The sequence below is a fragment of the Neovison vison genome, chromosome 11, assembly GCF_020171115.1.
Source record: "Neovison vison isolate M4711 chromosome 11, ASM_NN_V1, whole genome shotgun sequence".
NCBI classification, from domain to species: Eukaryota; Metazoa; Chordata; class Mammalia; order Carnivora; family Mustelidae; genus Neogale; species Neogale vison.
Window position 1 is genome coordinate 208,752,681 of NC_058101.1, and position 17,013 is coordinate 208,769,693.

General features: G+C 57.2%; 1 protein-coding gene across 1 annotated transcript in view; it reads left to right on the forward strand.

The window, feature by feature from the left end:
- MYOM2 (myomesin 2) overlaps positions 1 to 17,013 on the forward strand; it is a 71,723-nt gene that overhangs the window by 31,062 nt on the left and 23,648 nt on the right. The window contains exons 15-25 of the mRNA XM_044224122.1: positions 2,020 to 2,203; positions 2,952 to 3,126; positions 4,417 to 4,538; positions 5,974 to 6,161; positions 7,648 to 7,774; positions 8,867 to 9,045; positions 10,091 to 10,205; positions 11,181 to 11,337; positions 11,417 to 11,523; positions 13,529 to 13,573; positions 14,104 to 14,240. Coding sequence (XP_044080057.1) covers positions 2,020 to 2,203; positions 2,952 to 3,126; positions 4,417 to 4,538; positions 5,974 to 6,161; positions 7,648 to 7,774; positions 8,867 to 9,045; positions 10,091 to 10,205; positions 11,181 to 11,337; positions 11,417 to 11,523; positions 13,529 to 13,573; positions 14,104 to 14,240 — 1,536 coding nt within the window. The remainder of the gene's footprint in view (positions 1 to 2,019; positions 2,204 to 2,951; positions 3,127 to 4,416; positions 4,539 to 5,973; positions 6,162 to 7,647; positions 7,775 to 8,866; positions 9,046 to 10,090; positions 10,206 to 11,180; positions 11,338 to 11,416; positions 11,524 to 13,528; positions 13,574 to 14,103; positions 14,241 to 17,013) is intronic.

A 17,013-nucleotide genomic window follows, 5' to 3' on the forward strand; every position in this document is an offset into this window, starting at 1 on the left:
ATTTCACCCTGTGCTACTCCATGGGTTTTAGAGATGAGCAACCGTGAGTCAGTCGCCGCAGACTTGACCGCTGTTCCTTACTGGGGACAAGAGGGCACGGTGAGTCCCGGCCGTGCGTATGAGCATCGGGGGATAAGGTCCGGGTCCTGGCTTTGCAGCCTTCGTGGGAACAAGTGGGTCACTTCATGTCTCCGGCTCTGGCCCCTACCAAACGGGGCTCGCTAAGTTCTTTCCTGCGGACACGTTCTAGCTCGCAGATTTTGAGGACCCGGTGAGACCCGGGGAGCAGGGCAGATGGCTGTAATAAGCCACGTGGCCGCGTGGTGGCGGTGTTGCACAGCGATTCGCCCATCGGACGGGCGGTTGGAGGACTAGCCCCGACCTGCGCCCCTCTTCCCGCCTGCGCTTCTCACCAGCAGCCCCTGACCCCACTGTGCCCCCCGCGCCTCGCTCGCTCGGGGCTTCTGGAAGCCTGACCGGAAGCCCCTGATAGTCCCCCGCTCCCTCCCCGTCCGCCACCCTCCCGCGTGAGGCTGCCCTTCCCCGATGGCCCAGCGGCTGTCCCCGACGGAGAGCGCGGGCCTCCTGGTCAGCTCGAGAGCCTGACTCGCTTCTGCTGCAAGCGCGGCCCTGGCTTGTAGAAGCCGCGGCCGTTTGCGGCGACTTCCCAGTCCTGGCGGCCGTCCCGGGGCCGCGGGCACCTGCTGTCACTACTCAGGACCTGGGGTTCATCCAGCGATAACCGAGTTTGTCTCTCCGTCCCCGCCGGGAAGAGGGAAGCGAAACATGGGATGGAGGCTTTTCGAGTAGTTATCAGTGATGCAACACCGGATGAGGCACGTTAACCCCGCAGCAAAGGTGCAGAGACGTTTGGGGAATAAAACGAGAATCACCCATACTTCCGCCGTTTGGAGTGGTCATCACACATTTTTTCCGGACACTCAAAATCGACTTTTTTCCTCGCGTGGCTGCTGAAACTTGTTTGCACCCACAGGACTTTTGTAAGATTTAAGTCCAGTTAGTTAACATGGAATGTATTACTGGTGTCAGAGGTGCAGGTCTGTGGGTCCCCCGTGGCGTGTAACACGCTTGCTCCTTCTGAGCCTTCCCCAGTGTCCATCACCCAGTGAGCCCGCCCGCCACACCCCTCCCCTTCACAACCCGGGATACACACACTTGTGGTCTTTTTCTCTCTAGTCTTTTACATACGTGGTATGTCATAGGTGCAGTTTGTCTCCTGGGTGACGTTTAGCTACATGCTGTACTTGCCCTCATCTGGTGGGACCTTTTCCAGCTAACCCCAGCGACTGCGTCTTCAAGCACAGGAAGGAATCAGGACGTGTCCTGTGCTAGTACAGCCCGTTATACAGATTGCTGTTATCTGAATACTACAATGATAGCTGCAAAATAGGGAACATTTTTTTCTATGTATTTATTAGTATTTCAAAACAATTATTTATTTATTTCAGTGGGAGGAGCACTTGGGGAGGGGCGGATGGAGAGGGAGAATCTCCAGCGTCCCCACACGGAGCACAGAGCTTGACACAAGGCTCGGTCCCATGACCCTGAGACCCCTGAGCTGAAATTGACGGTCAGAGGCTTAACTGACGGGGCCACCCAGGTGCCCCTAAAATAGTGAAAAATTTAAATTGAAATGACACCAGCTGAGTATGATGAGATTTTATTAATACCCCAAATTATCCTTAATCCCTTATAGTTCATTCTACTTTACTAAAACAGCAACCTATGTATTAATTCCCCTAAGTTTTTTTTTAGTTTATTAGTTGTCACGTATAATTTTTCCTGGTAAGTGTTTCCAGCTTTGGGTAATTTTTCATCTGCTTTTCCAAACTGGTTTCCTTTTTCATAAAATTCAGAAAAGAGTTATTGATGGCCGGGGATGGGCTTCACTGCCCGGACATCCCTGGAGATTAATTTGGCCAGCTAGAGCAGAACATGCCTTCGGCACACCTTTGGGGAGCTCTAGCTTCCTCATGTAAATCCTGTGTCCCTTTGCAGTCCGTGGTTGGGAGTGGGACCTGGCAGAGGGTCAACGCGCACACGGCAGTGAGGTCCCCTCGGTACGCCGTGTTTGACCTCGCTGATGGGAAGCAGTATGTGTTCCGGGTTTTGTCAGCCAATAAGCATGGCCTGAGCGACCCGTCGGAGATCACTGTGCCCATCCAGGCTCAGGATATGATTGGTGAGTACGGCCGTGCTGGTAAGCGGCCAAGGCTTGGGACGGGCCCTGAGTAAGGGACACCAGATGCCCTTCTTTTGTGTTGAAAAAGACAGCTAATGTTGCACATGAGCCAAAATGCCTTGAAGTCTCAGTTGACAAGGGATGGATGTCGCTCTACTGTGTTGATGGCTACTCAGCATTTCTCCAAAGTTCCATATTATTTTTATGGAACTAACAAATGGGTTAGAAATATTTTTAGGCATTGGTCACTTTTTGGAGAACCTTGAACACACTGGTGTTTCTTGTCCATGTGGCTTGAATTTCCCGCCCTGGAGATGCTGTAGGGAATTACAGAAATTCGGAATCGCCCTGTGGAGAATATCCAGGGTCAGATCATGAGTGGGTTTTAAATCCCCTTACAGATTCCGGCCAATCTGATGGAAGTATGTCTTATTTTCTTAAAGTTGTTACTATCCTGTTAGCTAAAACATGTGTGTCACAAGAAGGTGCTATTTAATGGTTCTGGGGGGCGGGTACAGGACACCAAGTGATTGTCCTTTCTTTCCTTGTGAGTCAGGTGGGACTTGGGAAGACACAGAGGACAGTCCAGCAACTCCTGGGTGCCCCAGGTGGCCGTCCCCTGCCCACTTCTGCTGCTTGTCCCTCCTCGTCCGATGTTAGGGAGCCCTCAAAGGGCTTGAGGCTGATGGGTACAGCTTCTGGAACTGAGACACTGTTCACGGTTCCTCACTCTACCTCCTCTGTACAGCGGTCCCTTCCGCCCCGGGCCGGGTGCTGGCATCGCGGAACACGAAGACCTCAGTTGTGGTGCAGTGGGACAGGCCAAAGCACGAGGAGGACCTGCTGGGCTATTACGTGGACTGCTGTGTGGTGGGGTCCAACGTGTGGGAGCCGTGCAACCACAAGCCCATTGGCTACAACAGGTGCGGGGGCCCCAGACCCACCGTACGGGAAGGACACACACCAGCTGGGAGCCACGCGGCCCTCAGAGTAGTGTGAATGCTGGCAGACACGAACGCAGGCAGACGCGACTGTGAGGCTCCTCCACGGGTGTCTGTTTTCTTTCCCGCTCGTGAGGGGCCAGGACTTGAAAGCCGATGAGTGGGTTGAGAGCACGGGGCTGGAATGGTTAGCGTGTTGATGAGAGAACTCTTGTACCTTGGTCCTTCTGGAGTTATTAGCAGTTAAATCTTACCTTCCAACAGGAAAGTTAAAATAGAAGCCAGGACTCATGAGGTGTTTTATTTTTCCATATTGAGTTTTCAAACTTTTAAAAATGGCTTTGCATGAATGAGAGTCCTCTGCTCCAGCCACTGATGGAGACAAAGCAGGGGACCATCCCCTCTCTTATGCGAGGCAGGGGTGGGGGACATCAGCTCATGCTGGGCGGAGAGGAACATCCTTGCCCCCGGCATCCATTTACCCCCCACTCCTGCCGAATGTGCAGGACGTCTGACTTTAGTAGGTTCTCTCCAGGGTATGCTTCTCAGGTACGTAGAGGCAGCAATCAGATTCTCCACTGTGGATGGGTTATTGCCGATGGCTCAGCCATCTTTCCCTTTTTAATTTACTTAAAAACAAACAAATGAAACTTGGGAAAAGCCATGGCTAGGAAGGGAGAGATGTCACTGAGAACAGTATGGTTAGATGTTTCAAATCCACAGGCAGCAGACTCAGAAAGAGATCTCAGGACAAAAACCTAAAAACAGCATTCTCCAGATGGAGTTTTGTAAATGGTCACTAAAGGTCTGCAGGCTCTAAGAGGGGAGCAGACTTTCTCATGTGGATGGGGTGCTGGCCTCTGCTGAGCTCCTCCTGCACGGGTTCCCACTTGATGCTTGTAGTGATGCTGGGAGGTGGGGACTGTGGTCCCCTTTTGCAGCTGGGGCGACTGTCTCACAGAGACAGTGACCCATAGAGAGTATCCGTGGGTGTTGCTTTCTGCACCCTCAGACCTGTGCTGCTCCTGTTCCTGGTGTAACCAGGTATCATGGCCTTCCTCGCTGACCCTGTGTGTTGATTTGCATCCATTAACTAGAATTGAAATGGGAAGTGGATATATAGCATACATATATAAAGAACTCAAACTACTCGAGTTCCTTTTAGTCCCAGTGAAAAAAATTTTTGGACTATTCCCATAATTTTTACTCTGCTGAAGGAGAAGGGGAAAGGCTGAGGTGCGTGGTCATGCCCCTGACTGGTGTTTTGTTCAGGTTTGTGGTGCACGGCCTGACGACCGGCGAGCAGTACATATTCCGGGTGAAGGCCGTCAACGCTGTCGGCACAAGCGAGAACTCGCAGGAGTCCGACGTCATCAAGGTCCAGGCCCCCCTCAGTGAGTAACCGAGGGCCTTCGTAAGCTCTACGGGAATAAATGCTCACGGTGGCAATAACACGCTGTCCTGGGAGGGCTCTCATCCGCCGGCCGCATGTCTTGGAAACACGGGGCTGAGTGAGGAGAGGTGAAACGCCAGCAGGGCACACAGTGGGGACACACGGCTTCATGGCAGGTCCCGTGTCCCTGCACGTGTGTGCCCACCTTGACATGCGTGCTGTTGGGATGAACATCTCTTTCAAAGTTGCTGCTCACCTAGAAAAACATCAGTGGCCTTTCCAGCTGGTTTTAGTTCAAGGAGCTTTTATCATCCCAGAGAATTCCAAATGTTGATGTGAACTTTGTGGCTTTGTTCATAAATGGTTATCGTTAAAAATGATTTTGGTCAAATAAAACAATTTGGGACCTAATTTCAGAGGTGGGCCCTGGGACCACGAGTGTTGTGATCATCACCCTGTTGATTTCATGCAAAATGGGCTACACGGCAAACACGTGCCCGGGGACATTTGGGGCACGAATGTCACATGCTACTTATTTTGAGTCATACTGATAGCCTTTCATTCCTGAGAGAAATGTTTTGCTCTTTATTTACTTTTGTCTCTGATTAAATTATCGCATTTTCGGAAGTTCAACTTTCTCTCCTAACAACACAGAAAGTCCTGTTAGGGAACAACCAAGCAGTGCCCAACCTGATACTACTTAGGTGGTCAGTATAGCACAAAATCATTCTTTTGTTTGAGGGTCATTATTCTGATCTGTCCGTTTTACCCAGGATGGACTTCCAAATGTTACCATTCCTACTTACGACAAAGCAGTTGTCTACAGTTTTATTCTGTGAAGGGAACAGGTTTTTCCCCGGTCACCTATCTCTTGGGGAACAGAGAATGACCAGATGCAGGTTACCTGGAGCCGGGGCCAGGGCTCGGGGAACAGAGGCACACCCTCCCTCAGGCCCTTGGAGAAGGTGGTCCACTTCCAAACGAACTCATGTGAATTCATACTCACTGGAACTGATCTGATGTGGGAAATTAAGACCGGCTGGGCAGTAACGTGCAGCGTCTCTGGTCATGGGGCACGGCTGTAATTCTTCATGGATGTCACAAGAAAGCTCCTCCTGGAGGTTTTCCCTAGAGGAGGGGGGGAAATCTCTTGTTTCAACCACCCAGGCCAGATTTGAATAATGGATTGCTCCTGTGTTATTGAAATATTGGAAGATGTGTGTGTGTGTGTGTGTGTGTGTGTGTGTGTGTGATTTCCTGGGGGAGTTATTTAGGAATCGCAGTGAATAGAGAGGACCGAGAGTTACCGTCTTTAAAGGAACAGATGAAAACATGCAGGGATGGTTGAGGTTTGGGGGCCCCTCTGCAGAGCAGGAGCGGCCCCAGGGAGGGCAGGGCGGGGGCTGGGGTGACCTTCCTGCTTTGTGACTTTGCAGCTGTCCCTTCGCATCCTTACGGGGTCACGCTTCTGAACTGTGATGGCCACTCCATGATCCTTGGCTGGAAGGTGCCCAAATTCAGCGGGGGCGCACCCATCCTCGGCTACTACGTAGACAAGCGCGAAGCTCACCATAAGAACTGGCACGCGGTCAACTCTTCGCCCGTCACAGAGAGGATCTTAACGGTTGGTTCTTATGGGCCCACTGCTTTTCGCTGGGTGGTTTCCTGTTCTGGGCAGAGTCCTTCAATCGTGACTCAGAGTTCAAGGGCGTTACATAATGTGACGCAGACACACAAGCAGGTTCAGAAAACTTCACAGCCTCGTGGGAGAAGCTCTAGAACTGGACCGAGGAAGCATTTTCTTCTGAGACGCAGGAGAGGCGGAGAGGCAAGGAAGCGGGTGGTGTGGGGTTCGTGTCCCTGCTGGGAGCAGCCCCAGGCCCCCAGCCCGTCACTGCGTGGCTGTACAGGGCTGGTGCGTCTGTGCTTAGCTGGTGTTCTGTCGGAACACCCTTGCCCAGGCTTGTTCCTCACGGCTCTGCTCAGAGAGGCTTGTGTGCACAGCCTCTGAGCGAGTCACTTGCCCAAACACACGTTCTGCCCAGGCAGAGAGAGAAGGAACATCGACTTAGAGTAGGAATATCAGGGATCAAATCCAGGGGCAAACCCTCCCCAGCCACGGGCTTTCTCTCCACCTCCATGAGCCTTCCGCTGCTCCTTTGTGTGGTTTAGGTCACAGGCATGTGTGCGTGTGCATGTGTGTGTGTGTGCACGTTGGTGCATGTGCACGCACACACGTGTGGGGGTCTGTATGTGTGTATGCGTGTGCCTGTCTGTGCACGTGTGAGAGATTCTGTGTGCAGGTGTGTGCGTATGCACATATACGTGTGAGTCTGTGTACATGCGTGTGCGCACGTGTGTGGGAGCCCATATGCACGCGTGTGTGACTGTGTGAGCACATGTTGGTGCGTGTGCGCGTGCGACATGACCGATATCTGTGCACGGTCAGCCCCACCGCCATGCCGAGCTGTGCAGGACGAGGGCCCTGATCCAGAGAGAAGCCCCTTGTTGCAGAACGCGGGGCTGCCGGGATGTGAGCTCCGTTCAAACACTTGCTCTCGAGGCTCTGTTTCTCCAGGAGGCGATGTCACTTGGATGCAGTGGGGCAGGGCTGAGGGCTCTGGTCAAGGCTTTCCCTGTACTTTTGGGGGCATAGACCTCCTGCGGCCGCAGGCGCGACCTGAGGGCTGCCGGTCCGTGTGCTGGGGGTTGGTGATGGGTTGCAGGGCATCACGCAGCTAGGCTAGTCTGGCTTCGGGCTCCAGCTGGGGATTCTGCAGAAGGGATATGGGCTTAAGGGCAGGCCCCCACGCCTGCTATTCCGCACACTCTCTGTGGCTTTCCTCTCCATGAGCCTCAGATGGGCTGTCGTGGGGGTCATTGTGCCATCCTCATAGGCGCGGTGACAGGAGGAAACAACGTGGTCAGGTTCCCTAAGCGACCACAGCATGGCGGCTGCATTCACAGCCCTCTGGGACAGCACCATCCAGTTTACTGGCCCAGCCCCCAACCCTCACAGTTCATTCTAGGAGTCGGTCGTGACTGCTCCAACAGGCAAACAGTGACGCGGTTTTTTTACTTCCTGTGTTAACTTACATGCATCTCCCCAGGTGGAGGGCTTGACAGAAGGCTCACTCTATGAGTTCAAAATTGCCGCCGCCAACCTGGCCGGGATCGGGCAGCCGTCGGACCCCAGCGAGCTCTTCAAGTGTGAGGCCTGGACCATGCCCGAGCCTGGTGAGAAGCCCCCGCCCCCCCGGACCACGGAGCTGCCCTCTGTGTCATGAGGTCATGAGCCCCAGAACTAGTGGGCGTTCTGTCTGCGCGTGCTAGGGTGTCCCGCCCTGTGCCGGGCACGGGGCGCCGCTGCGGACGAGGTGGCCCCATCCCCCGGCAGAGGCTGAGCAGTGACGAGCGTGGGGTGGTCAGCGGGGTTGCGAGAGGGGGAGGGAAGGCGGCCCCGGGCAGGAGGGGCCGTGCGACGACAGTGTGACCCTGCGGTTCCAGTGTGAGAGGCCCCGTTCTCCCAGACCCGGGGGGACCTGGGGCCTCTAGTTCAAAAACGTAGGGTAGTTGCTAATCTGCTTGCATCAGGACTTCACGTTTTAAGTCTGTTTTCATCAATTCTCAGAACCTGGGTCTTCACTGGTTGCCTCCTGTCTGCCACGAACCTAAACGGGACGGATAAAATGCTCCTGTTTTAGCAAAACTGAAGTTGAAGCTATTTTGTGGGCAGAGTATAGTGTCTTTTCCCTCCTTTCCTTTTGAGTGGTCCTTGTTTAACAGAACGAATTTGGGCCCCTTAGAACCGCCAGTGGAAGGAGAGCTCTCCCGACTTCCGGAGACTTTCTGGGCTCCCCCGAAGGGCTTCGCAACCCCTGATGTGGGTGACGCAGTTCAGGCGCAGCCCCTGCGCATTTTCCTCTTGCCGCCCGAGGCCGCTGGACCCGGGAGTCCGCGCTGCCCCCGTGGAAGGCTCCAGGGTCTGAGCCGGTGAAGTGCCCGGGCTCGAGGAGCAGGCGTGGGTCAGGCGGGGGTGCGGGTGCCACGCGTGTCCCTGGTCCGTGCACCCGCTCTCTGTGTGAGCCGCACCTGCCGGGCCTGAGCGCTGACAGGGCCTCACGAGTGACTCCGAGGTGCCACGGTCCCCAGACGCCGGCCCGACTGTCCCCTCTCCGTGCTCCACACGTTCTCCGGGACGTGCGTGAGGAAGGCCGATGTGATACGTAGAGTCCTGAGGTCTGGGGGCCGATGGAGTCGTGTGTCCTGCGGCCGCCGACGCCCGGGGTTGGTGCATGCACACACGGCCGACGACGTCTGCCTCTTCAGGTCCTGCCTATGATCTGACGTTCTGTGAGGTCCGAGACACGTCCCTGGTCCTGCTGTGGAAGCCCCCCGTGTACTCCGGCAGCGGCCCCATCACGGGCTACTTCGTGGACTATAAGGAAGAGGACGCTGGGGAGTGGGGCACCGTGAACGAGGCAGCCACTGCCAACCGTTACCTGAAGGTGACGCTGTTCCCTCCCGTGTCCCCCACCTTCCCGGGACGGGGTCTCTGGTCCCTCCTGGACGGGCTCGACGCCGCCAGGCCAGCTGCTGAAGCAGCTCAAACCGTCCCGTGTGGCGCTGTGCACGGTCCCCGCGGGGGCGATGGCCGCTGTGTGTCCACGGTCAGGCCTGTGTCGTACCCGTGTCCTTCGTGACGGCTCGCAGAAGTCGCGCGCGTAGGCGCACATGCACGCGCAGCTGTAAGACCTCGGACAGGAGGGCGTGTGCACGTTCCTCACTCCTGTCCTCCTAGTGGTTCTGTTCTTAGCGTCGACAGCCGACCCCTCGCTGGGGCAGTTGTGACTCCCGTCCTCGGGGGGGGGGGGTCAGCCACCCGTCCTGGCTCTTTGTCCCCGCTGTCCTCCTGCAGAGGCTTGGCCCGCTTGCTTGTGGGCTCTGTGGTGTGGTGTAGACGGCGGCAGCTGACCAGAGGCCCACACCTGAGTCGTGTGCACGGTTGCATCCTCTGGGCAGCCGTCCAACCCCGCGAGACCAGATCAGCTTCTGATCCACACCGAGTGAACTGCTCAGCTTCCAGAGATCTGGTCCAGTCCGTGGCTGAGGAAATAGCTGATGTGTATGTTACGTATCAGCACCGATCACGGTTCACAGAAGCTACGCACGTGCAAGGAGAGAACGGCTGAATTTTGATGTGTCCGAACAAGGGGAACTCTGGCCCGGTTACAAATCACATTTGAAGTAATGCTTCCTCCCATAGCGTTATGTTGACCAGGACCGCTCGGCTGCCGGCGGGATATAGGATTTTAATTCTGCTTTGAGACAGGCGGAGGAGACAGGACGCCTCTCTCAACATGGAAGAGAGTCTGTTCTTCTTGCTAAGTCAGGCTGTGGACGAGTGAGTCTGTCTCACCTTCCGCTTTCCCAGCTCACTGTGCAAGGCTCTTCCTTCTTTCACAAAAGGGGCGTGTGCTTGGTCAAATGTGAAGAACGAAAAGTCCTTTTCACTTATTGATTAGCATGTGACACGGTCTCTGTCTTTTTCAGGTCTGTGACCTGCACCAGGGCAAGACCTATGTCTTCAGGGTCCGGGCCGTGAACGCCAGCGGGGTGGGGAGGCCGTCGGACGTGTCTGAGCCGGTGCTCGTGGAGGCCCGGCCAGGTGAGGCGCGACCGTGTGGCTGCTGAGGACGGCGGGAGGCTGAGGGCCGCCAGGCGTGGGGACCGGGACGCGTGTCTGTGTGCGCCACGCAGGGAGCTGGCTCCTGACGTCGTGTCCACGGTGTCGAGCGGCAGACGGGACAGGCCGCCCTCCGGCCCTGCACGGCCCCGGCACCCCGAGCCGCGCTGCGGCCCCGAGGCCATAGGCACAGTCGTGGGGTCCGCACTGGGAGCAGTAAGACCGCATGCGGAGGGCACGATGGTCTCGCTCGTTACTGCTGAGTTTTGACGGGGAACTTGGGGGCGAGTGACAAAGGCCCACGGAAGGGACGTCAGCGGAAAGTGCTTCCGAGGGCGAAGGCAGCTCACGGGGTACGAGGGGAAGGGGTGGTGGGTCCGCGAACCGGAGACCCTGTTGTCTCCCGCGTTCCTCCGCTCTCTGGGGACCGGCCTCACGTCCTCGGCCGCGGGCGCTCTGCGCTTCTGCCCTCGTCGTAGCCGGCAGCATCTGTGCCTGCCCAGGCCGACGGGTCCTCCCCAGCCTCTGCTTCCTCAGGGACAGCTTCTGACGGGTCCGTGTGGGGCCGGCCTCCACCTGGTCAGAAGGGACAAGCAGGTCCCCTCCCCTCCCCCCATGGAAGGAGGGCAGAGGGAGGAGGCCACGTGCCGTGATATCGGGGGTGCCCGGGGCCCTCCCAGTGGCCAGGGGTCAGGTATCGGGGAGAAGGAGGGTCTTTATGGCCGACATGTCCTCTACGGCGGGACCGGACGCAGAGACGGGAGCAGACGGAGACAGGACGACTTAAAACCGGTCCGCTCCGGCCGCCGCCTGCTCCGGGAGCATCCGCCCTCCCGCGGGTCCCACTCAGGCCCAGGGGACCGTGCAGGGGAAGCCGATGGCTCGGTGGGGACCAGGCCGTCGCCTCCAGACGGAGGCCGCGTGCTTGTGACACGGCGCACCCTGCCCTCTCCGCAGGCACGAAGGAGGTCAGTGCCGGCGTGGACGAGGAAGGCAACATCTACCTGAGCTTCGACTGCCCGGAAATGACGGACGCGTCCCAGTTCACGTGGTGCAAAGCCTACGAGGAGCTCGCGGACGACCAGAAGTTCCGGGTCGAGACAGTGGGAGACCAGTAAGTCCCCTCGCGGCCGGCCCGGGGCCACCGGGGCCGCCGACAGACACGTGACGTGCCCCGCGGATCTTCCTTCTAGCTCGAAGCTGTACTTTAAAAACCCGGACAAAGGGGACCTGGGCACCTACTCGGTGTCCGTGAGTGACACGGACGGAGTGTCCTCCAGTTTTGCCTTGGACGAGGAAGGTAACGTCGGGGGCTCCGTGACAGAGCATGCGGGAGGGCTCGGCAGGGGACACGGACGCTAGCGTGGAGAAGACGTGCTTGGGGGACGGGCGCCTGTTCGTGGGGGGCCGGGGCGCGGGGCGATCGCAGAGGCGAACGCTCCCTCAGACGTGTAAGGAGCGCCAGGCCGGGAACGGGGGCTTCTAGAGCGTCCCCCGTAGAGCCCAAGGTGGGCTTCCGATGCATTTCAGTAGCTCGGCAAGCGGAGGGGAGCGGATGGGCAAGTACGGCCACGAGATTAGCGGGAGACCACGGATGGGGGCTGCTTCCGTTCCAGCACGGGAGAGTCAGGACGGTGAGAGAAAAAATCCATGTTTTCTGTGCGTGAACTAAGATTCAGCCGGCAGAGTCAAAATCTCTTGCTCTCTTGCAAGCAGGAGGCGGCAGAAAGAAGAGCCAGGTCACAGCCGGGGGCCCAGGGACAGGCAGGTCTGTCCGGGGCAGACTCACGCACCTGCATCCCTGGCCGGTGAGCGGGGCTCACGCGGCAGACGCTGGTGCTGCTGGGGACTGTAGTGATCTGTGTCCAGTGCTTGTGACGGACCGGCCCACAGTCAGGGTCAGACTCACGGTGAGGCAGAGGGAGCACCGTCGTGTGGGATAGCTCGGTCAGATGTCAGGCGTTCTCCGGGTCTCTAGAGCTGTCTAGGGGTCGAGAGTCCCCTGTTAAAATACGGGGTCTTCTGGGAGGCCCGGTGCCTGGAGGGCCGACCCAAAGTTCCCCGCTGGTGTGTTGGGCGGGGCCAGGCGAGAGTGTGATCCCGCAGACACCTGACTCGGAGGGTCACTAGGCGTGGGCAGGGATGCGAGGCACGGACGAGTGCCAGGAGGTTCTGTCCTGATGCTCAGGCCGCTGCAGGGCAGGAGCTGACGCTGGGCAGACGGGGAAGCTCGGGCAGATTCAACGAGACCCAGCGGGAGGGCGGCCGGGGGTCCGTGTGGACGCGGCTGCCCAGGGTCCTCAGGATGCTTGTGTCCAGAGACAGGCGGGAGCAGGTCCAGAATCTGCTCCGAATGCCTTGTAAGCCGCCATTTCTGACCCGAACTCAGTGGTCTTCTGGGTTTAACTCAAAACATCCTTAAATAATCCTGAAAAGAGTTCTGTTTCTCTGCACCAGTTTTAAGTTTGTAGGTGACATTTTCACTCTAATTTTAAATAGTTGCAAAGGACGAAAACTTCCAGCATGTTTTAAAACGTATGTGGACTTTAAAAAACCCTTTAGATAAAACCTTGGAGCTGCCGATTTCACTCGTTTGACTTACGGAAATTCCCACCGTTAGACTAACGGGGAAGCCAAGCCAAGCACCCAGTCAGGGAAAGTCTGACCTCATTTTTCGGTCCAAGTAAGCGTGTTCACACATGCCTTCGTGACGGCCGTCTCTTTTCTAAGTTCCAGTTAAGAAGGAAGGAAGGAGGGAGGAAATGGCTCAGAACCTTCCGTTTTTCTTGGCTCGGTCGTGGGCCTCTTTCCGGAGTGATGCTTTTATTTTTATCGTTTTATTTTTATTTCCAGCTTGTGGCAGTAGCACAGCCAGTGAAATCCTGGGTGGGCAAAGCATTTTGAGGGACGTCTTGCAAAGGGAAGGAAATCACCAGACCCCCCGCACAGTCTCAGCGCCTGATCGATATTAGGAAGGAGTTCGTGTGGAATTTGAGGGGCTGGAAATGGGTGTCTTGAAAGCCCCCTCTGCAAAGTCGGCCCCTGCCCCCAGCCCCACTGTCCCCAAACTCTGCCTCACGTGCCCACCATCCCTCCCCTTCACGGTGGGGTTATTACACGGCGAGGGTCTCAGGAGAGAGCGTTCGAAGGTGGTTTAAATCCCGTTTGCCTTTTCACTCCTTAGCGTCTCTTACACAGTGAAGCCTTGGTGGTACCAGATCCCCGCTCGGGGTTAGATTGTGATTGTTTACGAGCTTCTGCACGTCTGGCTCGAAAACCAATGCACGTATCTTTCTCAATTTTAGAGCTCGAACGTTTGATCGCACTGAGCAACGAAATCAAGAACCCTAGTAAGTAAGCGCGGGACGCCGCCTGCTTGCCGGCCGACGGCGAGCCGGGAGGGCCTGCTCGTTGCGGTGCAGGGCTCACGGGGAGCACGTGGGCGAACCGACTGTTCCTTCCACGCGAGCAGCCTCCACGCGTGTCACCTGCTGGCTGGAAGCAAACACGAGCTGATAGTGCAGCTCGCAGAAATTTTATTGCATAGAGAGAGTTTTGAATTTGGGGTTTCGCGTCGCTGATCCTAATCCCAGCAAGTTGTCGGGTGGGGTCTCCGGTTACGGAGTCACACGCAGGCGGGCGTGGGCCGCGGTCCGCGGGGAGAGCCGGAGGCTGAGCGCGCGGCCCACGGGGCTGTACCTGCAGCGGCAGGTCGACCTGCGGCTTGTTTCTGTTTTCCGGTTTTCATGATCCAGTTCAACCCTCCGGGGTTTCCCATCCTCAGAACCTCAGTAACCGGCTCGATGGTTTCCTCCAACAAGCAGCCCTTCTCCGACGCGACTCGTGCACTATTGACTCCTGATTTCTCTTCTTCCCGTAGCAATTCCTCTGAAATCAGAATTAGCTTATGAGATTTTTGATAAGGGCCAGGTTCGCTTCTGGCTGCAGGCCGAGCACTTGTCACCAGACGCCAGCTACCGCTTTATTATTAACGACCGGGAAGTCTCTGACAGCGAGGTGAGCTCACGCGCGGGACCCCCGGGTTCGGGAGGGGGGGGAGGACCTCCGGAGGTCAGGGACTTCGGGTCGGGTCCTGGGTGTGTTCTCATCCCCTCTGAGCTGCAGAAATCGGGGCATAGCCGGTTGGCGAGATGAACGTGTGACGGCTGAGGCCTGCCCCGTTCAGGGACTGGCCTGGGTTAGACGAGAGATCAGAATCCCTGAAATCCGGGCCCACCAGAACCAAACAACGGTCACTTGGTTTTAGAGACGCTGAGCCTGGTGCTATGAAAAGGTTCAGGTGACGTGGGGGGCACGGGATGTCCCTAACGGACGGGCCCGCTCACTCTCCACCCTGGTTTCGAAGCTGTGCCTTCTTACCCTATTGTGGGCGGGTCCTGCTCACCGAGACGTCCCACGGAAGGAATCCACGGGGAGATCTGCGTCTACGCCTTCCCTAACCTTCTAGGCTGCTCTCTTTTGTGGCCCATCTGGGCAGAGCGCGGCAGGACCGCCCACGGTGTCTGCAATGCTATGACACAAACACTCGCGCCCTGGGTCTGCTTTTCATTGTGTGCGATGCGTCCTACCGTTATTGTAAATATTCCCTTTCTGGCCGTGGAATACCAAGTACGCCTCCGTGTACTTCTCGTCCACGAGTTCCGGCACAGCTGCTGCATTTGCAGCTGAGGGAAAACCTGCTCAGTGGGCCCTTCCTTTCCTGTTGGCTGGAGAGCGAGGGGCCCTGACCCCCTCTGCTCGTTGCCCTCGGGATTCCGTGTATGCTGCTCAGCCTGCTCAGCGTCCTGCTGGCTCTGGAAGCCCTGTCCGTGTTGCTGCCCACACGTCCGCGGGACGCTGACATGCAGGAATCGCTCGGGCCACACAGGGGCCCGCTCACTGTGGCGCTGAACTGGACCCCTCATCTCTGGTCCAGGCTTTGTCCCCGCGGCTGTTTGGTGAGGTTTACCTGGTTAGAGGAGCAGGTGTCGGGCAGAAATCCAGGAGGACAAAGACGGTGTGAGTTGTCTTACCCTTGAGAGACGGCGACGGACATGAAAGGGGTACAGGGAGCCGTGGCCTTCGAGGACATGCAGGCGTTTCCCTCCGGCTGCGGGGAAGCCAGCGGCAACGCATTCTGTCCCTGGGAGAGCGCGCCGTACGGTCGAGCACTTGGAGAAACCCTCTTCGAGCAGAGGCCGTGCCGTGAGATGAAGAAGAATTTAGTGTAATTGTGCTTATTTGTAGAAGGTCTTCTGATGGGCATTTCCTCCCTGCTGCATAGAGCTGGCTTTAAACACGGACGTCTTTGCTGCGTGGCTGATCTTTTGGGAAGGGGCTGCACTATGTCACCGGCCTAATGAGCAATCCACAGGTGGCTTTTCCGGGAGGGGAGATTGATGTTATTTTGTGTGAGTCACATCAAGGCCTGTATTTATGGCGCCCATAAAATCATTGAACTCTATCCTGCTGCGTAACAGCAATCGCAAGAAGCCTAATTAATGTCTCAAACCTGCCCAGACCCCGCAGTGTCGTAGCCGAGAAAACTGGAAGAGCTACTGGATCACGAAGACTGTGAGGTCCTGCGTTCTTACTTCCGGACCCGGTGGGGCGGCTCCTGGGGTCCTGTCCTTGCAGGGGCTGTAGGTGCTCGTGGATCGGACAGGAAGACGGTGCTTTGTCTCAGCGGCTTGACATTTGCTCTCCGTGGTCAGAAGTAAACGCTCAGAAGGACGGGGCGAGCCGCGAGCTAGCAAGCTCCTGTCCGTGCGGTGTCTCGCTTCTGTCCCCACCTGCCTGCCGCCTGCCACCGCCTGTCTGCCCGGAGGACATACGCTGCCGCGTCCTGCGACCGGGACCATTTCTCGGTGACCGCCCGCTCAGAAAGCGAGCTGAGGCTGGTGTGCGCTCATTTGCGTCTCTCCTTCGTGTCCCACAGACCAAGCTCCGGGCTCCGTTTCCCAGGCAGACACAGTCTATGACTGTAGAGTGTGCGTCACGCACGTGAAATCACAGCGGAAAGTCCAGCTGTGAAGGTGGTGTCTGCTGGAAGGCAAGGCCAGGGGGTGGGTTCTCGTCTCTTAAAACCTCAACGTCATATTGGCTCAGGCAGGACCAGAAGTGTCACGGTTGATCATTGGGAACACGGTCATCCTCTTCCTCTCCCCTGCGTGCATTTTACAAATCATTTCTGATTGTCCCCCAGAGCCAGCCAGGAGGTAGGGACCCTCGGGGGCGTGTGGGCCTGCGTCCCGGAGCTGCAGAACGGGCACCAGGCAACCGGGCTACAGGAGCCTCCCGAGAGTCCTGCAAGGTCCTCCGGGATCAGGGACAGTGCTGGGAGGGCCGAGGTGGCGAGGAGGGTTTCCGGAGTAGGGGTGCCTGAGACGAGTCTGGAGAGGCAGACAGGACGCCGGGCTGGCCGTGCCGTGGCCCATGCTGAGCACGGGCAGTGGGATCAACGGGGCCAGCAGCGGGAGGAGAGAGGTGTGTGGCGGGAGGAGGCGTCTGGAGCCTCCCAGGTCGGGCAGAAGAGATTGGAAACGGCGCCCGGTGCTCGGGGACGTGAACTCACACGGACGGGCCACGCGGCTGTTCTGCTTGTACCTGAACCCTTGTGCCAGGGCACTTGGAAAGCTGAACTTGAATGTGGCTCAGAGACAGAAGGTCGCCGTGGTGACAGCACAGCGTCTGGCAGAGAGCAGCACTTTCCCTCCCTCCGTTGACAGATTTTCTGTAAAATCACCTGCAGGGAGACATTCTTTCTGCGTTCTTAGGAACAGGAGCATTC